We start from the raw sequence: 24,865 nt of genomic DNA, 5'->3' as shown, positions 1-24,865 counted from the left end.
TTCTAAATCGAAGGTAGACACAAAATGCTGGAGTACCTCAGCGGGTCAGGCAGCATCTCAGGGGAGAAGGAATGGGTGACGTTTCGGGTCGAGACCCTTCTTCAGACTGAATAGACTAGGATAGTGCTAGTCTACAGGGCGATCGCTGGGCGGCACAGACTCGGTGGGCCGAAGGGCCTGTTTCTGCGATGTATCCCTAAACGAAAGAAAAGTGATCCAAGTGGGTTATTGTGATAATCTGATGCATTGACAGTCACTTTTACCAATGCCAGCTATTAAACGTGTCACATAATGGGTGACAACAGATATTATTTTGTAAAATACGGCAACCAAACAGATGTTTCTTTTTTAATTCGGTTGCTTCATGGTTACCTTTATTGAGGCCTGTCTCCTCTATGAAGTATGACTCTATGGAAAAACAGCGAGGGAGGGAAAAGCTCTTAAATGACAAAAAAAATGTATCTGGTAGATGCAAACTGGAGAAGTCACGTAAGATTTGATATTACCATTAAGGCTCAGCACATTCCAAGGCAGGTCCCGTCCATCCTTAGTTGATTGCATGTATCCAAACTGGGAAAGCGGATAAAGCCAGATAATACCGAACTGCATAGGAAAAAAACCTATGCAAGTGCTGGTTTAAATCGAAGGTAGACACAAAATGCTGGGGTAACTCAGCGGGTCAGGCAGCATCTCTGGAGAGAAGGAATGGGTGACGTTTCAGGCCGAGGCTCTTCTTCAGACGGATGTCTGGGGAGGGGGGCAGGACAAATCTAGGGGTTCTGTCTCCTCCAAAATACGGAGACAGCCGACGACTCATTTTTTGGTCGTTCCAAAAATAAAGCACCATAACCTAGAGACTTAATCTAGACGGTGTCGGGGGTTATGGGGCGAAGGCAGGAGAATGGGGTTGAGAGGGATAATCAACTGATATGTGGCAAATGTTTCTTTGCAATAAACCAAATACCAAATTATGAAGAAGGGTCTCGACCCGAAACGTCATCCATTCCTTCTCTCCAGAGATGCTGCCTGACCCGCTGAGTTACTCCAGCATTGTGTGTCTACTACCAAACTGATCTCGTTCCTATTGTGACGTTCCACTGTTCCTGAAGTAGTCTAGTTTAGTTTTAGCTTAGTTTGTAATTGTCACGTCTCCCAAGGTACAGAGAAAAGCTTTTGCTTGCGGGCCACACAGTCAATGAAGAGACTGTAAAAGGGACTCTCAAAGGCTATCAAAGAATACAATCAATCCATCCAGACTGCACAGATCAAGGATAAAGGATAGAGTAATGTGTTAGCCGCATATCCACAGACACGTAGATTGTGGGCGCAGCGGTAGAGTTGCCGCCTTACAGCGAATGCAGCGCCGGAGACCCGGGTTCCATCCTGACCACGGGCGCCGTCTGTACGGAGTTTGCACGTTCTCCCCGTGATCTGCGTGGGTTCTCTCCGAGATCTCCGGTTTCCTCCCACACTCCAAAGACGCGTAGGTTTGTAGACTAATTGGCTTGGTGTAGGTGCAAATTGTCCCTAGTGTGTGTAGGGCAGTGTTAATGTACGGGGATCGCAGGTCGGCGCGGACCTGGTGGGCCGAAGGGCCTGTTTCCGCGCTGGATCTCTAATAGCTAATAGGGGTCGGGGGGGCGAGGAATTTATTCACCAGCCGCGGCCGGCTCGGTGCATCTGTCTTCGGTGTTTTCGCAACCCCACCCCGATACTTTTTTGCCTCTCTTGAAACTCAACTCCTTTGCTTCCGCTCTGACTAGAACAACTTGACCGAGTTGAGGAAGGCATGGACCAGATCAACCAGGACATGAAGGAGGCCGAGAAAAACCTGTCAGACATGGCGAAGTGCTGTGGCCTTTGCGTGTGCCCTTGCGCTAAGTAGGTACTGCCTGTGAAAAGGCACTTCTGGGCTGGCACTGGGTTGCACTGAGTCAAGGTTCTGTGGCCAACTTCTACGTCCGTGTCCTGCTGGTTTCATTCATCTGTCTTCTGCTCTATTTTCCTCCTCTTAATGTGCCTCTGTTTCTCTCCTCAAGGTTTGGGAGAACCCCCACACTGACTGGTCACTAAAAGCACGACGCTGGAGATACGCACAAAATGCTGGAGTGACACAGCGGGGCAGGCCGCATCTCTGGGTGGAAGGAATGGGCGACGTTTCGGGTCGAGACCCTTCTTCAGAGTTTGAAGGAGCTTCTCAGTCTGAAGGAGGATCTCGACCCGAAATGTCGCCCATTCCTTCTGTCCCGAGATGCTGCCTGACCCGCTGCGTTACTCCAGCATTTTGTGTCTCTCTTCGGTGTAAACCAGCATCTGCAGTTCCTTATCACACATAATGGAGATGTAAATCTCCAGTGGCCCATATACCTCATGAGCACCTGTATCCACCTTGCAAGAGCCAGCTCGATGCCAGTCAGTGTTGAGGTTCACCAATCCCTTGTTTGTGTGTTGTCGTTGCCTGTGGAAACTAACTATCTTCCTCATTCAGAGCAATTGGAGAGAATTGATGAGGGCATGGATCAGATCAATAAGGACATGAAAGAAGCAGAAAAAAATCTGTCGGATCTGGGCAGATGCTGTGGTCTTTGTTCCTGCCCCTGCAATAAGTAGGTGTTGACATGCCGGTCCCAGCGGCCACCTGCCTGCCTGCATGTTGCTTGCCGAGAAAATAACACCGTTCCATCTAGCCGCTGACAGACCCATCAACAAGTAGCACTCTGGGAAGCAGTCGGCAAACATGCCCGTTTTGTTTTCAGTCCTGTAGAAATTAATTCCCGATGTTGTCAACTCTGCAGAGTTACATTCAGGAAATCGAGAGAGCCTGTTTGTGAAATTCTAGTTATTTCCAAATTCCATTCCAACAATGAGAACATTTAAAATGAGATACTACGATGCTATCAATAGCATTAAACCCTGGAGATTCCACAATGACCCAGAACGTTGACCAACCTTCGAGAGTTAGGGGGTGGATAGAGTGATACAGTGTGGAAACAGGCCCTTCGGCCCAACTTGCGCACACGGGCCAACGTGTCCCAGCTACACTAGTCCCACCTGCCCGCATTTGGTCCATATCCCTCGAAAACTGTCCTATCCCTGTACCTGTCTTAACTGTTTCTTAAATGTTGGGGTAGTGCCTTTCCTCAACTACCTCCTCTGGCAGCTCGTTCCATACACCCACCACCCTTTGTGTGTGAAAAAGGTACCACTCGGATTCCTATTAAATCTTTTCCCCTTCACCTAAAACACACGTCCTCTACCTGGAATGTTTCACCTGTCCACCTGCCCTGGTGTTGATGTTCTGGAGTTAGTGCATCTGATGAGCTCGATGTGTTATTGCTGAATGTGTCTGAGATCTATCTCCTCATCTTCTTCCAGCTACGGGTCCTGTGGTCAGCAGATGGCCTTTCCGCATGGTTCAGTGCTTGACTTGCATGATGATTGAATGGGGCCACCTGGCCTTTGCAGTTTTGAAAGGCGATCTATTCATTGTTCTGTGTTCCAAAAAAAATAATCCAAAATAGCTTTATTTGTCATTCGTACAGAATGAGATTACTTAGCCAGCAGTACAAAAAACACAAGACACAACCCCAACACAAACATCCATCACAGTGACTCCAAACACCCCCTCACTGTGATGGAGGCAAAAATGTCCCCTCTCTCTTCCCCCATGCCCCTCCCACGTACAGACAACTCGACCCCTACCGAGGCGACCGACCTGCACAGCCCCCGCAAGGAGATGGAAAGTCCACGCGGCCGAGCCGCACCGGGCGCTGGAAAGTCCCGCGGCCGAGCCGCGCCGGGCGATGGAAGGCCCTGTGACCGAGCCGCACCAGGCGATGGAAGGCCCCGCGGCCAAGCCGCACCGAGCACTGTTCAGTCCTTCGGCCGAGCCGCACCGGGCGATGGAAGGCCCCGCGGCCGAGGAAGAGACCTAAAAAAAAGAAAGATTCCCCCCCCCCCACATACACCCCCCCCCACACATACACCCCCCCCCCCACACACATACACAACCAAAAACAAAACACCCCAACACCAACACACAAACAAAAAAAGGACAAAGGACAAATAGACCGCCAGCGAGCCGCAGCCGTTAGGAGCCGCCATACGTGACTGCACAACGCCAAGAGGGACTGCACAGCGCCAAGTGGTCATAGCATGGAAGAGCATGGAAACAGGCTCTTCTGCCCATCGAACCTTCCCCTAGCCATCTACTACCCAATTACACCAAAGATACTAGAGGAGCAAAGATGGACCACTCCGTCGAAATCGCCTCTAGTGATGGTCGCCACAGACTCGGTGGGCCGATGGTCGCCACAGACTCGGTGGGCCGATGGTTGGCACAGACTCGGTGGGCCGATGGTCGCCACAGACTCGGTGGGCCGATGGTTGGCACAGACTCGGTGGGCCGAAGGGCCTGTTTCCATGCTGTATCTCTAACCTAGATCCCTGCCTGCCCTCTCAAGTGAAAAAAACCCATGTGTTATTTAGTAAAGATTCAGAGAAGTTTCCCTCGAAACCTGGTACCTGCACGAGATAACCACTTATGAGATGTTTACACAGTAATGAACCAGAATCAAAACCTCTAGTCCTGGGCAATAATCACACAACGTTGCCACTAATTACCTGAATATTCAATCTGAGACACAAATTTGCCTGCTGTAATGGTTGATCATAATGTAAAGCACTCAGGACAACTTGGTTTATGTAAATCCAAATCACTTCACTCTGAAGTCTACCACTGGAGAGATTTTTATGAATGAGGAACAGTTTGTAATACCAGTGATTAGTGTTTATTAATTAGCCAGCCGTGTCTGCACCACTCTGAAGGAAGGTCCATTTCAGTGTCACCGTTCCACTCGGAACAGTGCGCGATAGAACAACAAGAGGTCTTGGGTGCGTTAGTGGAATGCTTTGTACGTGGATGATCATCGTGTCTGCACCTGATGTCTTGTGTTGCTGCCTCATCCGTGTGTAGAATAGAAGCTCAGTGCACTGGCGTCAAACATTGTCGGCTTGCGAGAAACAGCTCTGCTCTTTCAACGAAGGTAGACGCAAAATGCCGGAGTAACTCAACGGGACGGGCAGCATCTCTGGAGAGAAGGAATGGGTGACGTTTCGGGTCGAGACCCTTCTTCGGACTGCGTTTGTTGCATCAATTCCAGAGGCCAGTAAAGAGTGGCAAGGCCTATGTTATTCTGCGTGATCTGTACAGTCCTTTATGAAGAAGGGCCTCGACCCGAAACCTCACCCATTCCTTCTCTCCAGAGATGCCGCCTGTCCACGCTGAGTTACTCCGGCGTTTTGTGTCCATCTTCTGTGTAAACCAGCACCTGCTTGTCCTTCCTGCACATTTCGTCTGCTCTTTCAACCTTGTGTTTCCTCCTTTAAAGGTTAAAGAGCTTCCAGGCAGGAGGGGCCTACAAGAAAGTGTGGGGAAATAACCAGGACGGTGTGGTGGCCAGCCAGCCAGCTCGAGTGATGGATGATCGCGAGCAAATGGCCATGAGCGGTGGATATATCCGGAGGTAAATGTGATGTTTGGTGGACGGTGTGGGGTGGGAGGACCCGTAGCTCCTCCCGTGCAGCAGGTGGCGCTGCACAGGGCAAAGGGATGGTTATCTCTGTCTGTACACAGTGTACACAGACCGTGTGGTTGCAGCCATTTTTTAGTTGTCTTGCTGCCAGCAATGAGTTAATGTAATGAAGACTTCTGTTGTACCTTGAAGTCTCTCAAGTTTTACACAGACATAGAACAAGAACACGAAAGTAAAGATCGGGAAAGATTAGTCTCGCAGTTTAGTTTAGTTTAGACATTATCATCGGCGGTCACTCGAAGCGAGTAGGACTGTCTCTGTAAGGACTCCTGCGCGTGACTTTGTTTATCGTGGGGAGACTGGCGCACAGACAGCCACCACATGGTCCTTGACAGATCTGGGTCGGGATCCAGTGGCATGGAGTCCAAGACGACCGGAGACCCTTTTCTGCTGCAGCCTTCATCCATCCGCCTTCCCAGCCGTTGTGACGCTCCACTAAAGTCATCCGTCATCCTCCGCCTGTTCCACCGTTGAGGTCTTGGTCGGATTGCTCTTTGTCAGGGACCTCCCCCTCGACCTTACCGCCATGGGTGACCCTACCAGGAGCGTAGCTCCAGACGGCATCGCTCTCAGGATCTCAGGACCACACGAGCTTCTCCACCACGACAAGGTGACAATCCACGGAGAAGAAAGTTTAGAGATAAAGCGTGGACAAAGGCCCTTCGGCCCACCGTGCCCGCGCCGACCAGCGATCCCCGCACGCTAACGCTATCCCACACACGCTAGGGACAATTTTCATTTATACCAAAGCCATCAATCTACAAACCTGTACGTCTTTGGAGTGTGGGAGGAAACCAGAGATCCTGGAGAAAACCCACGCAGGTCACGGGGAGAACGAACAAACTCCGTACAGACAGCACCCGTAGTCGGGATCGAACCCGGGTCTCTGGCGCTGTGAGGCAGCAACTCTACCGCTGCGCCACCGTGCAGTAAACAGAGTACAGTATAAGTAGTGTACAGTTAGGTCTGCTAGAATGCATATTTCTTTAGACTTCAGATGTACAGTGCAACAACAGGCCCTTCAGTCCACCGAGCCCGTGTTGGCCAGCGATCACCCTGTGCACTAACACTATCCTATGCACACTAGGGACAATTTACAACCACACTACAAAGACGTACAGGTTTGTAGGTTAATTGGCTTGGTGTATGTGTAAATTGTCCGTAGTGTGTGGAGGGTGGTGTTAATGTGTGGGGATCGCTGGTCGGTGCGGACACAGTGGGCCGAAGGGCCTGTTTCCGCACTGTGTCTCTAAACTAAACTCTTGCCTGGTGGGAGGGGGGAGAAGAGGGAGTGACCGGGGCGAGATTCGTTAATTAAGGCACTTGTTGAGACCGCACCTGGAGTACTGTGTGCAGTTTTGGTCTCCAAATTTGAGGAAGGATATTCTTGCTATTGAGGGCGTACAGTGTAGGTTCACTAGGTTAATTCCCGGAATGGCGGGACTGTCATATGTTGATAGACTGGAGCGACTAGGCTTGTATAAACTGGAATTTAGAAGGATGAGAGGAGATCTTATCGAAACGTATAAGATTATTAAGGGGTTGGACACGTTAGAGGCAGGAAACATGTTCCCAATGTTGGGGGAGTCCAGAACAAGGGGCCACAGTTTAAGAATAAAGGGTAGGCCATTTAGAACTGAGATGAGGAAAAACTTTTTCAGTCAGAGAGTTGTGAATCTGTGGAATTCTCTGCCTCAGAAGGCAGTGGAGGCCAATTCTCTGAATGCATTCAAGAGAGAGCTAAATAGAGCTCTTAAGGATAGCGGAGTCAGGGGGTATGGGGAGAAGGCAGGAACGGGGTACTGATTGAGAATGATCAGCCATGATCACATTGAATGGCGGTGCTGGCTCGAAGGGCCGAATGGCCTCCTCCTGCACCTATTGTCTATTGTCTATTGTTGCTGAGGGCCCGTTTTCGGCTGACCTTCTGCCATGCTTTTGACCTCAGGGTGACAGATGACGCTCGGGAGAACGAGATGGAAGAAAACCTGGATCAGGTGGGCAGCATCATCGGCAACCTGCGGCACATGGCGCTCGACATGGGGAACGAGATCGGCTCGCAGAACGCCCAGATCGACAGGATCGTCACCAAGGTGAGAACGACACGCAAACTCCCTCACGGCATCTCGGAGCGCGCGACAATGAAAAAAACCAACATCAATACGTGCACTTCTCCAAACCCAGTGTAGTGCATGTGGCTAGGTGCAACGTGCTGGAGTAAACTCAGCCGATCATGGACACCATCTCTGGAGAACACGGTGGCGCAGCGGTAGAGTTGCCGCCTTACAGCGCTTGCAGCGCCGGAGACCCGGGTTCCACCCCGACTACGGGCGCCGTCTGTACGGAGTTTGTACGCTCTCGCCGTGACCTGCGTGGGTTTTCTCCCACAATCGAGACCTTCGGTTTCCTCCCACACTCCAAAGACGTGCAGGTTTGTAGGTTAATTGGCTGGGTTAATGTAGAAATCGTCCCTGGTGGGTGTTAAAATTCTCCAGATGCTTCCAGACCCTCCAGCACTTAGTGTCTGTCTGTCTTCAGTACAAATCAGCATCTGCACCTACACACATTTGGAACAACTTTTATACCAATTAACCTACAGACCTGTATGTTCAAAGGGTGTGGGAAGATCGAGGAGAAAACCCACACGGTTAATGACAATAGACAATAGGTGCAGGAGGAGGCCATTCAGCCCTTCGAGCCAGCACCGCCATTCAATGTGATCATGGCTGATCATTCTCAATCAGTACCCCGTTCCTGCCTTCTCCCCATACCCCCTCACTCCGCTATCCCTAAGAGCTCTATCCAGCTCTCTCTTGAAAGCATCCAACGAACTGGCCTCCACTGCCTTCTGAGGCAGAGAATTCCACACCTTCACCACTCTCTGACTGAAAAAGTTCTTCCTCATCTCCGTTCTAAATGGCCTACCCCTTATTCTTAAACTGTGGCCCCTTGTTCTGGACTCCCCCAACATCGGGAACATGTTTCCTGCCTCTAATGTGTCCAATCCCCTAATTATCTTATATGTTTCAATAAGATCCCCCCTCATCCTTCTAAATTCCAGTGTATACAAGCTCAATCGCTCCAGCCTTTCAACATACGACAGTCCCGCCATTCCGGGAATTAACCGAGTGAACCTACGCTGCACGCCCTCCATAGCAAGAATATCCTTCCTCAAATTTGGAGACCAAAACTGCACACAGTACCCCAGTGCGGGGATCGCTGGTCGGCGTGGCCTTGGTGGGCCGAAGGGCCTGTTTCTGCACTGTATCTCTAAACTAAACTACACTAAACAAGAGGAGATAATTGAAGATTTGTATAGAGTTGGGCCCGTACACACACACATGCACAAACATATACGCACACACGCACACACATACGCACACACATATGTACACACAAACACACACACACACATACGCGCACACTCATGCACCAACATGCGTACACACATGCACACGCACGCACATACGCACACACACTTACGCACACACATACACACACACACACACACACACTTGCACACAAACGCGCGCGCGCACACACACATACGCGCACACTCATGCACCAACATACACACACACATACGCACACAGATGCATACATGCACACACACACACACACACACACACACACACATATGCGTGCACACACGCCCACACCGTACTAAACTCTCGTCGTTGTTCCCACCAGGGTGACATGAACAAAGCCCGCATCGATGAAGCCAACAAGCACGCTAACAAGATGCTGGAGAGTGGCTGAAGGGAAACAAGAGCCTCAGCTACCCTGCCATATCACCAGATTCATCCATCATCCATCACAGCATCTACAAGGAGCAGGATGGGCAAGTCCCTCTGCTCCGATGGGGAACTGCAAGGTTTAATATATCGCTGTACATTATAATTTATTTTATAGTTTCTCAGTGTAGCAAAATGTTCCAGTTGTGGAAAGTGTATTTTTTTAAGTGTGGATTTGTATTATTGCCTGTTCAAAGAGTAAATTGTGTATTTAGTTTTTTAATCTTTGTACCTTTTTCTGTTTGAGTCTTTCTACGTAATCTTGTGATAAAAGTGTGCGTGCGTAAACCAAATGGAAAGTGAGCTGTCTTTGTGTGCAGTTGAATCTTGATAAACACAAGCCAGGTCCATTGTCAGACCCCCCCCACCAACCTCAAACTACAGTGCTGTAAAACCTCAGATAATCTATTAACCAAATACGTCACAAGCAAGATCTGCCTTTGATCACATCTCTGGCAAACGGTCTCGGTGACAGGTAACCTCCACTGCAATGTGTTGAAAGATATCCCATTTAAAAAAAAAGCACAGACCGTGGTAACGTTTTTACAGCGCAGAGTGAGGCCATTCACCCCATTGGGTCCATGCTAGCTCCTTGATGCCTGAGTTTTCGATGGCTGCCCCCCACTTCTCTGCCTGTGCTTTTCCAACACCGTTGCTGTTGTGTGTTCTCCCCGTTAAACCTTACTTCAATATGGCAATTGGGGAAGTGCGTTCTCAACACAATTCCTTGTTTAATGCAATGGATCGGGAATCGGGACAGTCTTTTGGCATTCCCAAGTTTGGATCGGTGCGAGTGTTTTTTTTTCAGGATTCAACTGCAGAGCTAAATGTAACAGAGACATTTCCCAAAATCTCTGCCTTTTGACCGGGTCGGGTTTCAATGCCTATTTGTGTTCTTCAGAGCAAATTGGAGGGAGAACCCAAGACGTTTTTTTATTGTAGTTTGCATCCTGTAAAAGACAGAAAGGAAGACTTAAGACATTCCAGCCAAATTCTCGGCCAAAGTGGGAGTGAAAAAGGGGTGATTGGAAAGACCGGGCAGATGTGCTGAGCTACAAAATGGTAGACTGGCACATCCACCACACACCACACCCTCTCCTCTCAACACACACATTCCTTTACGACCCTGCTCCTAGTTCCACTGAAGCCTGGCATGCCCACACATCGTTCCCACCTCTTCCTGGTGGTCATCCTGAACGATCCAATTTTGCCACTGGCATCCCAGAGATGTAGGAGATAACCTTGGGATCCCCCCCCCCCCCCCACCCCCTTGTGGAAATTCTCTTCCTTCCTCATCTCCTCCCTAGTGGGGTTGCCAACTTCCTCACTCCCAAATAAGGGACAAAAGGTGACGTCACCGCCCCGCGCCCCAGGTGACCTCACCCAGCCAGCGGCCACGTGCTCCCGCTCCACCAATGGCGGCCGCCCGGGCCGGGAGGCAGGTTGCTATGCAACCTCCGTTAGGCGAACACACTCGCCCCCATTGCCCGAAAACACTCCATTAGCCTACAGTGTCCAGGCCTACAGTGGCCCTTGGGCCTACAGTGTCCAGGCTTACAGCGCCCCCCGGGCCTACAGTGTCCAGGCCTACAGCGGCCCCTGGGCCTACAGTGTCCAGGCCTACAGCGGCCCCTGGGCCTACAGTGTCCAGGCCTACAGCGCCCCCCAGGCCCCATACGGGACAAGTGCGGTGCCGTACGGGACAAACCAATTTAGCCCAAAATACGGGATGTCCCGGCTAATACGGGACAGTTGGCAACCCTAACTCCCCAGTGATACACTGGTTCAGGTGTTGGTGAACCACATGTCTATGGAGGTGTAACGTTCCAGAAGAGAAATCAGTACTCCCCCTTCAACAAACGTTTCCATTATCCAAATCTCTCTGAGATTAGTTAATAGCACTGCCAGAGAGGTGCAGCGGGTAGAGCTGCTGCCTCCCAGCGCCGGAGACCCGGGTTCGATCCTGACCTCGGCCGCTGTCTGTCTGTGTGTGTGTGTGGAGTTTTCCCGTTCTCCCTGTGAGACCGCGTGGGTTTCCTCCGGGTGTTCCGGTTTCCTCCCACAACCCAGGTCTGTAGGTTAATCGCGTGTTAACTCCCTGGCGTGTTGGGAGTGGATGAGAAAGTGGGATAACGTAGATCTAGTGTGAACGGGTGGTCGATGGGCGGCGTGGGCTGATGGGCCGAAGGGCCTGTTTCTGTGCTGTACCCTCGTATCAATTCAATCAATCTATTGGAACACTGAACTAATAGATTAAAGGTGATGGGGTACAGGTCGTAAGGTCATAAGTGATAGGAGCAGAATTAGGCCATTCGGCCCCTCAAGTCTGCTCTACCATTCAACCACGACTGATCTATCTTTCCCTCCTAACCCCACTCTCCTGCCTTCTCCCCATAACCTGTTATACCCTTACTAATCAAGAATCTATCCATCTCTGCCTTAAAAATATCCATTCACTTTGTCCTCCACAGCCTTCTGTGGGAAAGAATTCCACAGATTCACCACCGCTCTAAAGAAATTCCTCTCCATCTCCTTCCTAAAGGAATGACCTTTGATTCTGAGGCTGTGACCTCTAGTCCTAGACTCTCCCACTAGCAGAAACATCCTCTCCACATCCACATAGGGGGCCTTACTCATCAGATAACCCCTTCAAAACCTGTCCCACCTCCATACAACGGGATGGGACCCTTGGGAGATGAGGGCCTGTCTATCGTGAGAGAAAGGAGTATCTGGCACCCGGAGAGTTGTGAATCTGCGGAACTCTCTGCCACAGAAGGCAGTGGAGGCCAATTCACTGGATGTATTCAAGAGAGAGCTAGATAGAGCTCTTTGGGCCAACGGAATCAAGGGATCATGGGGACAAAGCAGGAACGGGTACTGAATCTGGATGATCAGCCATGATCATATTGAATGGCAGTGCTGGCTCGAAGGGATGGGATGCACCTATTTTCTATGTTTCTTACACAACAAGGAGAGGGACGTTGTTGGGTGGAGGGCCAAGTGCTCCCGCTCCACCAACGATGGCCGCCCGGGCCGGGAGGCGGGTTGCCATGCAACCTCCGTTAGGCGGCGCCCGGGCCTCCGGACCTACCGTGTCCGGGCCTACAGTGTCTGGGCCTACAGCGTCCGGGCCTACACTGTCCGGGCCTACAGCGTCCGGGCCCACACTGTCCAGGCCTACACTGTCCGGGCCTACACTGTCCGGGCCTACAGCATCTGGGCCTACAGCGCCCAGGCCTACAGTGTCCGGGCCTACACTATCCGGACCTACCATGTCTGGGCCTACAGTGTCCGGGCCTACAGCGTCCGGGCCTACAGCGTCCGGGCCTACAGCGTCCAGGCCTACAGCGTCCGGGCCTACAGCGCCCGCCCCCAGGCCTAATATGGAACAAGGGCGGTCCCGTACGGGACAAACCAATTTAGCCCAAAATTCGGGATGTCCCGGCTAATACGGGACATTCGGCAACCCTAGGCCCGGCCCACTCACACACACACGACCCCCCCGGCCTGGCCCGGCCTGGCCCGATATCTGCATGCGACCCATGTGAACGTGTAAATGGCTTTACTTGTCCCACTGTACTTGTTGCCATTACCCCCCCACCCTCCTTCCTCCCCTCCCCTCAGCCCAAGCTTGGAGGTCCGTTCCCCCCCCCCCCCCATTTGTAGACGGTGCATGTTGGTGTTTGCGCCCCTCGTCCCCTCCCTGCTGCCCGCAACCCCAGTCCCACGCCACCTCCTTCACTGCCTGCCCCCCCCGCTCAGTCGTCACCTGTCGTCCTGATGACTTACACTGGGCCCTTGAAGCTAACCCAAACTTAGAGGGAGTTTGCTCATAGAATCCCCCCCACCCCCACCCCACCTCATACCGATGATTCTCTCTCCATTTTGTTTCTAACGGTTGATTACCTTTTCCCCACCTCCGGTGGTGGCTCACTCACTCACTCACTCACTCACTCACTCACTCACTCACTCACTCACTCACTCACTCACTCACTCACTCACTCACTCACTCACTCACTCACTCACTCACTCACTCACTCACTCACTCACTCACTCACTCACTCACTCACTCACTCACCCTCTCCTGTTTGGTTGTGCCCTGAATCCTCAGCCTCACAGCGCAAACGATGGACTAACATTCTTTTTGATAAATGATTATCTTTTCATCCACTCTTTAGTGCCTCACTGGCTCACTCTTTCGTAAGTTCTTGGAGCAGAATTAGGCCATTCGGCCCATCAAGTCTGCTCCGCCATTCAATCATGGCCGATCTATCTTTCCCTCTCAACCCCCATTCTCCTGCCTCCTACCCTTGACCCCTGACACCCATGCTAATCCTGTCCTGTTCAGTTCTACTGTGAACCTCAGGGTTAACGGTGGGATCGGTTCCAATACCTTCCCAGATAACTCCAGTAATGGGGCCATTCAGAGCTGAAAATTGTTGTCCAAAGGTCCCAATACATCCATGTAAACCTTTATTCCATGTGTTAGCTTATTGTTATCAAAATAACCAACTCAATTTGGCTCGGAGTCGCATTATTAAGGGCCTGTTAAGGCAGTATTGGGTTTATAAATATAGGCAGGAACTGCAGATGCTGATTTACACCGAAGATAGATACAAAATGCTGGAGTAACTCAGCGGGTCAGGCAGTATCTCTGGACAGAAGGAATGGGTGACATTTCGGGTCGAGACCCTTCTTCAGACTGAGGGTCATATCTCGTTTTCCTCACCTCTGACTCTCGGTTTAAAGAAGGGTCTCGACCCGAAACGTCACCCATTCCTTCTCTCCAGAGATGCTGTCTGACCCGCTGAGTTACTCCAGTATGTTGTGTCTCTATTGGGCTTATATAGCGTCACTGTGCCTTGGACGAAGGTGTGCACACCTAAAACAATTAAGGGAATGGTTGGCAGATATCAACCAGTGGGGTTTTAAATGAGAAAGTACATGTTTAAGTTTATTCACAAAATGCTGGAGTAACTCAGCGGGTCAGGCAGCATCTCGGGAGAGAAGGAATGGGTGACGTTTCGGGTCAAGACCCTTCTTCAGACTGATGTCAGGGGGGCGGGACAAAGGAAGGATATAGGTGGAGACAGGAAGATAGAGGGAGATCTGGGAAGGAGGAGGGGAAGAGAGGGACAGAGGAACTATCTAAAGTTGGAGAAGTTGACGTTCATACCACTGGGCTGCAAACTGCCCAGGCGACATGTTTAAGTTATTCATTCCAAAAGTCTATTCCCATCAGTGTTGGTATTCAATGTGCTCTTGAATCTCTGACAGCTGCTGCCATCTGCTGGTATCTCAGTGTTGGTGCAGTGGCAGCATGGCGTCCTCCTGCACCTATTGTCTATTGTCTATTGAGACCACATCTGGAGTATTGTGTGGAGTTTTGGTCTCCTTACTTGAGGAAGGACATCCTTGCAATTGAGGCAGTGCAGCTTAGGTTCACGAGATTGATCCCTGGGATGGCGGGACTGTCATATGAGGAAAGATTGCAAAGACTGGGCTTGTATTCACTGGAGTTTAGATGGATGAGAGGGGATCTTATAGAGACGTGTAGAATTATAAAAGGACTGGACAAGCTAGATGCAGGAAAAATGTTCCCAATGTTGGGGGAGTCCAGAACCAGGGGCCACACAGCCTTAGAATAAAGGGGAGGCCATTTAAAACTGAGGTGAGAAGGAACTTTTTCACCCAGAGAGTTGTCAATTTGTGGAATTCTCTGCCACAGAGGGCAGTGGAGGCCAAATCACTGGATGGATTTAAGAGAGAGTTAGATAGAGCTCTAGGGGCTAGTGGAATCAAGGGATATGGGGAGAAGGCAGGCACAGGTTACTGATTGTGGATGATCAGCCATGATCACAATGAATGGCGGTGCTGGCTCGGAGGACCGAATGGCCTCCTCCTGCACCTATTTTCTGTTTCTATGAAGTTCGATATATTTTTAAACAAACAATATCATGCAAAGACAAGAACAATGGCCTCCAAGTGCCCTAGTGGGATCAAGGCAGTTTGGAGTTGAGTTGGAGTTTGTTGGGGTTCAACAACTTAATAGTCATTGGGAAGAAGTTGCCCCTGAACCTGGATGTTACAGTTTTCAAGCTCCTGTACCTTCAGCCCAGTGGCAGGGTCTCAAAGGGTCAGGCAGCATCCCCGGAGAACATGGAAGGGTGATGTTTCGAGCCGGGACACTTCTTCAGGCTAAGTACAATGTCAGTCCTGACCTGAAACGTCACTTCAAGAGAGTCAAGTGTGTTTTATCGTAGTGTGTTCCAGATAGAACAATGAAATTCTTACTTGCGGCAGCACAACAGAATATGGAAACAAAGTCCCCTGCAAACAATATAATAAACGAGAGAGAAAAAAAAAGTTCAGTGTGTGCATATATACACATACTCACACATACACATATATATAGATCTTATAAGTTAGACGCAAAATGCTGGAGTAACTCAGCGGGACAGGCAGCATCTCTGGAGAGAAGGAATGGGTGACGTTTCGGGTCAAGTCTGAAGAAGAGTCTGGACCCAATATATATATATATATATATATATAACGCCCTAATAGTCTATGTAGTGTTGTAGTGTTTAATAGCCGAATGGCTGTAGGGAAGATGCTGTACCTGAACCTGGGCGTTACAGTTATCAGGCTCCTGTACCTTCTTCCCGATGGCAGGGGTGAAATGAGAGTGTGCCCAGGGTGATGTGGGTCTCTGATTATGCTGCCTGGGTCCCCAGTCAAAATGTCACCCGCTCCACCTTCTCCAGGGATGCTGCCTGCCCCCGCTGGCTTACTCCAGCATTTTGTGCCTTTCCTCGGTAAGTCGGCACCTGCAGTTCCTTGTTTCTTCAAAAGTAAGGGCATGTGCATTAACATTGGGGATACACGAACGGGACGAGTGATGGGCAAAATAAATTGAGAGCAAAGTCAAACTCCTTCTTTAAGTTTAGTCCCTGATCATTCTATGATAAAATGTCGTGAGGTAATTGTCTTGGTTATATGTGAGTTAAGTAACCAGCATAAACGGTTCTCTAATTTAAAAAGCACAGATGAAATGCTGGTTTTGTCTTGTTTTAGCCTGACCAGAATGTTTTGGTTTGAACTTGTCTATAAAATGTTATAATACCGATGGTTAAACATGAAGTGTTGCATGCCTTGCACTTTGTATCAGGAAAATGCTGCAACGTTTTGATGTCGATGAGCAACCTTACGAGTTGGGAAAATTAAACCGAGCTTGTGTCTCCAAAATTAAACTTAGTTTGTTGACATCGTTACTCTGTTATCTTACTTGTGTCTCCCTCTGACTGCTGTGGGTGTTTCTGAAATGTTCCTTGGTTTCAAGGAAGAGTGACCTGCATTCTCCAGCCCCACATTGAACTGGCACCGTGTCTGAAGAAGGGTCCCGACCTGAAATGTCACCGATCCATTATTCTCCAGAGATGCTGCTGAGTTTAGGTTTTTAGTTCAGTTTATGGAGCAGGATAGAAACATAGAAACGTAGAAAACAGGTGCAGGAGGAGGCCATTCGGCCCTTCGAGCCAGCACTCCCATTCATTGTGATCATGGCTGATCGTCCCCAATCAATACCCCGTGCCTGCCTTCTCCCCATATCCCTTGATTCCACTAGCCCCTAGAGCTCTATCTAACTCTCTCTTAAATCCATCCAGTGATTTGTCCTCCACTGCCCTCTGTGGCAGAGAATTCCACAAATTCACAACTCTCTGGGTGAAAAAGTTTTTTCTCACCTCAGTTTTAAATGGCCTCCCCTTTATTCTAAGACTGTGTGTGGCCCCTGGTTCTGGACTCCCCCAACATTGGGAACATTTTTCCTGTGTTCCGGTGTTTCCATTTTTATAATTTTAGATTTTGGGTACCTGCAGTTTTTTCAATCTAAGACGTTTATTTAAAAAAAGTCTTTCTGAAGATTACACATGATTGAAAGTCTCCTGATAAAAGTGGGATTATTTCTAACAAAGTGCTTCATACAGTTAAATAATAGACAATTCGAGTCATAGACTCACACAGAAGAGAGTTGTCCTGATCTCCGATCCACCTCCTTTGAGACCTTTGAACTATCTTTGATGGTAGACACAAAATGCTGGAGTAACTCAGTGGGGTCAGGCAGCATCTCAGGAGAGAGGAATGGGTGACGTTTCGGGTCGAGACCCTTCTTCAAACTGAAGAAGGGTCTCGACCCGAAACGTCACCCATTCCTTCTCTCCTGAGATGCTGCCTGACCCGCTGAGTTACTCCAGCATTTTGTGTCTACCTTCAATTTGAACCAGCATCTGCAGTTATTTTCCTACACATTTGAACTTTAATCAGACTTTATCTTACATTAAATATTACACCATTGATGACGTATATGTGCACTGTGGACAGCTTGATTCTAATCATGTATCGTCCTTTCCTATCTTATCGAAACGTATAAGATTATTAAGGGGTTGGACACGTTAGAGGCAGGAAACATGTTCCCAATGTTGGGGGAGTCCAGAACAAGGGGCCACAGTTTAAGAATAAGGGGTAGGCCATTTAGAACTGAGATGAGGAAAAACCTTTTCAGTCAGAGAGTTGTGAATCTGTGGAATTCTCCGCCTCAGAAGGCAGTGGAGGCCAATTCTCTGAATGCATTCAAGAGAGAGCTGGATAGAGCTCTTAAGGATAGCGGAGTCAGGGGGTATGGGGAGAAGGCAGGAACGGGGTACTGATTGAGAATGATCACCCATGATCACATTGAATGGCGTTGCTGGCTCGAAGGGCCGAATGGCCTCCTCCTACACCTATTGTCTATTGTCTAACTGGTTAGCACGCAACAAACAGGTTTTCACTGTACCTCAGTACATGTGACAATCATAAACTAAATTAAACTAAAGGCAGAAACAGGCTCAACCTGTCCATGCTGACCAAGATGCCCCATCTAAGCTAGTCCCATTTGTCCACATTTGGTCCACTTCCCAATAATCGATTCCTATCGATGTACCTGTCCAAGTGTCTTTTAAATGTTGTTATCAATATACAATAGACAATATGTAGGTATGTAGGTTAATTGGCTGGGTAAATGTAAAAATTGTCCCTAGTGGGTGTAGGATAATGTACGGGGATCGCTGGGCGGCACGGACTTGGTGGGCCGAAAAAGGCCTGTTTCCGGCTGTATATATATGATATGATATGATGATAATAGGTGCAGGAGGAGGCCATTCGGCCCTTCGAGCCAGCACCGCCATTCAATGTGAGCATGACTGATCATTCTCAAACAGTACCCCGTTCCTGCCTTCTCCCCATACCCCCTGACTCCGCTATCCTTAAGAGCCCTATCTAGCTCTCTCATGAATGCATTCAGAGAATTGGCCTCCACTGCCTTCTGAGGCAGAGAATTCCACAGATTCACAACTCTCTGACTGAAAAAGTTTTTCCTCATCTCAGTTCTAAATGGCCTGCCCCTTATTCTTAAACTGTGGCCCCTTGTTCTGAACTCCCCCAACATTGGGAACATGTTTCCTGCCTCTAACGTGTCCAACCCCTTAATAATCTTATACGTTTCGATAAGATCCCCTCTCATCCTTCTAAATTCCAGTGTATACAAGCCTAGTCGCTCCAGTCTTTCAACATATGATAGTCCCACCATTCCGGGAATTAACCTAGTAAACCTACGCTGCACGCCCTCAATAGCAAGAATATCCTTCCTCAAATTTGGAGACCAAAACTGCACACAGTACTCCAGGTGCGGTCTCACTAGGGCCTGCATGAACTACCTCCTCTGGCAGCTCGTTCCATATAGCCACCACCCTCTGAGTGAAAAAGCTGCCCGATTGAATCTTTCCCCTCAAGCCTTGAACCAATGGTTCTTGATTCCCCGACCCTAGTTAAAAGACTCGACGCATTCACCCTGTCTATTCCCCTCATGATTTTGTACCCTTCTATAAGATCGCCCCTCAGCCTCCTGTGCTCCAAGGATAAAGTCCAAGCCTGCCCAACCGCTCCCCGTAGCTCAGGCCCTCGAGTACTGATCAACAAAAAATCTGTCCCAATCCAGTTATTTTTTTCCTTATCCACTGATAGGAAAAAATCAGTCAATCATTTCCAGTCTGACCAACAAATGCGATTTCATTAAATGCAAACATAATGTTAATGGTTAACATTATGGTGAAACTTTGCTTGAATTTCTGTTTAGTTTAGTTTGGAGATTACACCGTGGAAACAGGCCATTCGCCCACCGAGTCCATGCCGACCAGGGTATTAGTTCCATCCTACACACTCGGAACAACTTGCAGAAGCCAATTCACTTACAAAGCGGCACGTCTTTGGAGTGTGGGAGGAAACCGGAGCACCTGGAGAAAACCCACACGGTCACGGGGAGAACGTGCAAACACCGTACAGACAGCACCCGAGGTCAGGATCGAACCCGGGACTCTGGCGCTGTGAGGCAGCAACTCTACCGTTGCACCACCGTCCTGTGGCTGTTTCTGACTTAAAAAGATGAAAGATTGGAGGAACTATTTCCAGTTTAAGATACTCAGATACAACTCAACCCCACTCATTATTTAATGAAATTAATAGAATTATAGAAAGAGTTTATAGATCACGTGGCACGGCGGCAGAGTTGCTGCCTCACAGCGCCGGAGACCCGGGTTCGATCCCGACTACAGGTGCTGCCTGTACGGAGTTTGTGCTTTCTCCCCGTGGGTTTTCTCCGAGATCTTCGGTTTCCTCCCGCACTCCAAAGACGTACAAGGTTTGCAGGTGAATTGGTTTGGTATGATTGTAAATTGTCCCTAGTGCGTGTAGGGTAGTGTTAGTGCACGGGGATCGCTGGGCGGCACGGTCTCGGTGGGCCGAAGGGCCTGTTTCCACGCTGTATCTTTGAAAAAAGAACAATACCACATGGGTAGCTGTAGAAAGTGGATGTTTCAGATTTAGGGAGAATTTGGCTAATGGACTGTTTCTAGGAAAGTTACCCAAAGACTGCTTGTATATCAGGGGTCTCTCTCTGGCAACCAATCACCCCACCAACCCACACATCTTTGAGAGATCTCTTTGCCTGTCTGCCAACTGGGATTGTGATTTTCTACTTCCTTATCACTGACAGTAACTCATTGCTATCCCCCAGAGAAATAATCCCAGGGCCATATTTATCTCAATAGACAATAGACAATAGACAATAGGTGCAGGAGTAGGCCATTCAGCCCTTCGAGCCAGCACCGCCATTCAATGCGATCATGGCTGATCACTCTCAATCAGTACCCCGTTCCTGCCTTCTCCCCATACCCCCTCACTCCGCTATCCTTAAGAGCTCTATCCAGCTCTCTCTTGAAAGCATCCAACGAACTGGCCTCCACTGCCTTCTGAGGCAGAGAATTCCACACCTTCACCACTCTCTGACTGAAAAAGTTCTTCCTCATCTCCGTTCTAAATGGCCTATCCCTTATTCTTAAACTGTGGCCCCTTGTTCTGGACTCCCCCAACATTGGGAACATGTTTCCTGCCTCTAATGTGTCCAATCTCCTAATTATCTTATATGTTTCAATAAGATCCCCCCTCATCCTTCTATATTCCAGTGTATACAAGCCTAATTGCTTTTCCAGCCAATACCAAATTTAATTTACCCAGTCAATTGCCTTGCTGCCACGTATCTACGTTTGATGGGCATGCAGTGGCAGATATGTATTTTAGTTCTAATGCTTCGGAAAAGCCATTCATCATGTCATGGGAAATGTGAGATGCAATCAAAATGATAGCCATACAGCACAGAAACAGGTCCTTCATGAGTTCTTGGAGCAGAATTAGGCCATTCGGCCCATCAAGTCTACTCCGCCATTCAATCATGGCTGATCTATCTTTCCCTCTCAACCCCATTCTCCTGCCTTCTCCCCGTAACCCCTGACACCTTTACCACTCAAGAATCTGTCAATCTCCACCATAAACATATCCATTGACTTGGTCTCCAGAACCCATCTGTGGCAATGAATTCCACAGATTCACCACCCTCTGACTAAAGAGATTTCTCCTCATCTCCTTGCGAAATAAATTCCTCCTTGTCTCCTTACTTTCCTTCAACCCACTAAGTCTGAGCTAGCCATCCAACACCCATTTACACGAACACAAAGTCCTGGAATTCCTCAGTGGAACAGGCAGCATCTCTGGAGGACATGGATAGACAATGTTTCTGGTCGGGAACCTTCTGAAGAAAGGTCCTGACCCGAAACATCACCTCCACGTGTCGTCCAGAGATGCTGCCTGACCCCCTGAGTCCCTCCAGCACTGTGTGTTCTGTGCAAGATTCTAGTACCTGGAGTCACTAATTTACTCTAATTCCATTTTATTCTCCCCTCTGTCCCATCAGTTCCTTTCATCGATCTACCACTCACCTACACACGAGGGGAAGTTTACAACAGCCAATTAACCGACCACCCCGCTCATCCGTGTAATGTGGCAGGGAACTGGAGCACAGAAGGGAAACCCACTAATTCAAAGGGAGAACGTGCAAACTCCGCACAGACAGCACCCAAGATCAGGACTGAACCCAGGCCGTGGGAGCAGTGAAAATGCAGCTCCACTATTTACACATCGTATCATCTGAAGTGGGCTTGGCCAAATGTCTCCAAACTTGTAAAAGAAAGGAACTGCAGGTGCTGATTTGTACCAAAGATAGACACAAATTGCTGGAGTAACTCAGCGGGTCAGGCAGCCAACTCTTCAGATCCTTCTACGGATCCCGACCCGAAATATCACCTATCCCTCTCTTCCAGACACTAGGGGCAATTTTCAACATAAGAGGGTATGAATATTGATGTCTCTAACTTCAAGTAACCCTTACATCCCCTCTCTCTCCGTCCTAGTTCTCCGACCAGTTTCACTGTCCTCCTGATTAAATGTTATCTTTATGTGTCTCTTCCCCCTAGCTCACCACATTTTCCGTGAACTTCATCCCCTTTGATCTCTCAGAGAGTCATAGAGTGATACAGTGAGGAAACAGGCCCTTCGGCCCACCTTGCCCACACCGGCCAACATGTCCCATCTACACTAGTCCTACCTGCCCGCGTTTGGTCCGTATCTCTCCAAACCTGTCCCACCCATGTACCTGTCCAAATGTTTCTTAAACGTTGGGATAGTCCCAGCCTCAACTACCTCCTCTTGCTGCTCGTTCCATACACCCACCACCCTCTGGGTGAAGAAGTTACCCCTCTCCTTTTCACACCTTATCCTTCCATATCTCTGTGTCTTCCTCCCCGTCTCTCAGTCTGAAGAAGGGTCTCGACTCAAGATATCACCCGTTCCTTCTCTCCAGAGATGCTGCCTGTTCCGCTTGAGTTAAGATTCAAGATCAAGATTTCAAGAGCAATTTATTGTCACGTGTACCAATTGAGGTAGAGTGAAGTTTGAGCTATACTAAGTTTGAGCCATACTAAGCCATACTAAATACAGCCATACTAAGTGAAAAGCAACAAGACACATGGACATCTAGGGTTGCCAACTGTCCCGTATTAGCCAGGACATCCTGTATTTTGGGCTAAATTGGTTTGTCCCGTACGGGACCGCCCTTGTATAAGATTATTAAGGGGTTGGACACGTTAGAGGCAGGAAACATGTTCCCAATGTTGGGGGAGTCCAGAACCAGGGGCCACAGTTTAAGAATAAGGGGTAGGCCATTTAGAACGGAGATGAGGAAAAACTTTTTCAGTCAGAGAGTTGTGAATCTGTGGAATTCTCTGCCTCAGAAGGCAGTGGAGGCCAATTCTCTGAATGCATCCAAGAAAGAGCTAGATAGAGCTCTTAAGGATAGCAGAGTCAGGGGGTATGGGGAGAAGGCGGGAACGGGGTACTGATTGAGAATGATCAGCCATGATCACATTGAATGGCGGTGCTGGCTCGAAGGGCCGAATGGCCTCCTCCTGCACCTATTGTCTATCGTCTATTGTTCCGCGGGCCGCTGTCGGCCGGGACAATGCAGGCTAAGGGAGTGTGTTCGCCCGACGGAGGTTGCATAGCAACCCGCCTCCTAGCCTGGGCGGGCGCCATTGGTGGAGCGTGAGCACGTGGCCGCTGGCTGGGTGAGGTCACGTGGGGCGCGGGGCGGTGACGTCATCCTTTGTCCCTTATTTGGGAGGGAGATAGTTGGCAACCCTTAGAGCCGCCTAAAAACTACAACTCTCGTTTGTTTGTTTGTTTGTTTGTTCCTGAACTACAGCCAACACGGTACACGATAGCGCGACAATTTTAGGCCCACCTTACTCACCGTCGTCCCTTTGGTGCTAATGGAAGAAGTTAAATTGAAATCGGTGTTATATTTTTAAAGTTATTCATATTTTAAAGTTTAAATCTATCTCCTAGGGAGGGAGGAGGCTGGGCGGGAGGGGGGGTGGGAGGATAAGGCGGGGGGGGGGGGGGGGGGGTGGGAGGAAGGATAAGGGGGTTTGAGGGGGAGGTTTGGGCCCAACACTTGGTCTAGTATAAAATAAAATGTAACATAAACACGCACAACACAGCGTACTCCTCACTGTGCTGCTTACTCCTGCATTGTTGTGTTCATGACAAGTGGTTTGAGACCAGCTCTGTGCGTGAAGTCAGGACTAAATGCAGAGTAAAGGGGCCAGCTGTCTATTGTGACCTTGACAGATAGCCGAGCGGCTGTTCTGGGCGCTCAGAGGCTGAGAGCCAACAACAAACCAGTCGAGGACGGAGCAACAGCTCGAAGCAACATGAAGTCCCTCCTGGTAAATCCTCTCAACCCCCCCTCCCCTCTTCCCCCCCTCCTCCCCTCTCTTCCCTCCCCCTCCCCTCTCTTCCCCCCCTCCCCTCTCTCCCCCTCCCCTCTCTTCCCCCCCTCCCCTCTCTCCCCCTCCCCTCTCTTCCCCCCCTCCCCTCTCTCCCCCCCTCCCCTCTCTTCCCCCTCCCCTCTCTTCCCCCTCCTCTCTCTTCCCCTCCCTCCCCTCTCTTCCCCCCCTCCCCTCTTCCACCCTCCCCTCTTCCCCCCTCCTCTCTCTTCCCTTCCCTCCCCTCTCTTCCCCCCTCCCCCCTCTTCCCCCCTCCCCCTCTCTTCCCCCCTCCCTCCTCTCTTCCCCCTCCCCTCTCTTCCCCCCCTCCCCTCTCTTCCCCCCCCTCCCCTCTCTTCCCTCCCTCCCCTCTCTTCCCCCCCTCCCCTCTCTTCCCCCCTCCCCTCCTCTCTTCCCCCTCTCCCCTCTCTTCCCTCCCCCTCCCCTCTCCCTCCTCCCTCGCCTGCCTCTTCCACTCGAATTACCAAACTCACTTTTCTTTTGAGAGTTTGCATAACTTTTCCTAATGTTAAAATTGACGTCTGTGTATTTCAGAGTAACCCGCTCCTTGTGTTTCCCCGACCTCCACCTTCACCGCCAATGTCCCAGGTTGTTTCCAGCCTTTCACCTCGGGTGGAATTACAACACAAAAACCAAAACGTTAAATGTTTCAACGCTTTCCCCGCGAGTGCCCTCTCCTTCCCCACTGAGTGCCCACTCGCCCAGATCC

At 49.7% G+C, this 24,865-nt stretch overlaps 1 protein-coding gene across 2 annotated transcripts in view; it reads left to right on the top strand.

Annotated features, from left to right (window-relative positions):
• Window positions 1–16,659, top strand: part of LOC144611823 (synaptosomal-associated protein 25-like) — a 50,349-nt gene extending 33,690 nt beyond the window's left edge. The window contains exons 5-8 of one of the 2 annotated variants that reach the window (XM_078431106.1): window positions 2,489–2,606; window positions 5,391–5,525; window positions 7,543–7,687; window positions 9,285–16,659. In XM_078431106.1, the coding sequence (XP_078287232.1) occupies window positions 2,489–2,606; window positions 5,391–5,525; window positions 7,543–7,687; window positions 9,285–9,353 (467 nt within the window). In that variant the 3' untranslated portion in view covers window positions 9,354–16,659. Of the gene's footprint in view, window positions 1–1,763; window positions 1,882–2,488; window positions 2,607–5,390; window positions 5,526–7,542; window positions 7,688–9,284 lie in introns of both variants that reach the window. The other variant, XM_078431105.1, reaches the window with a different exon arrangement.
• Window positions 16,660–24,865: the final 8,206 nt, after the last annotated feature.

Source organism: Rhinoraja longicauda, chromosome 41 (genome assembly GCF_053455715.1).
Source record: "Rhinoraja longicauda isolate Sanriku21f chromosome 41, sRhiLon1.1, whole genome shotgun sequence".
In the NCBI taxonomy this organism is placed as follows: domain Eukaryota; kingdom Metazoa; phylum Chordata; class Chondrichthyes; order Rajiformes; family Arhynchobatidae; genus Rhinoraja; species Rhinoraja longicauda.
The sequence above is the reverse complement of the archived record's forward strand: the minus strand, read 5'-3'. Positions and strand labels throughout refer to the sequence as shown.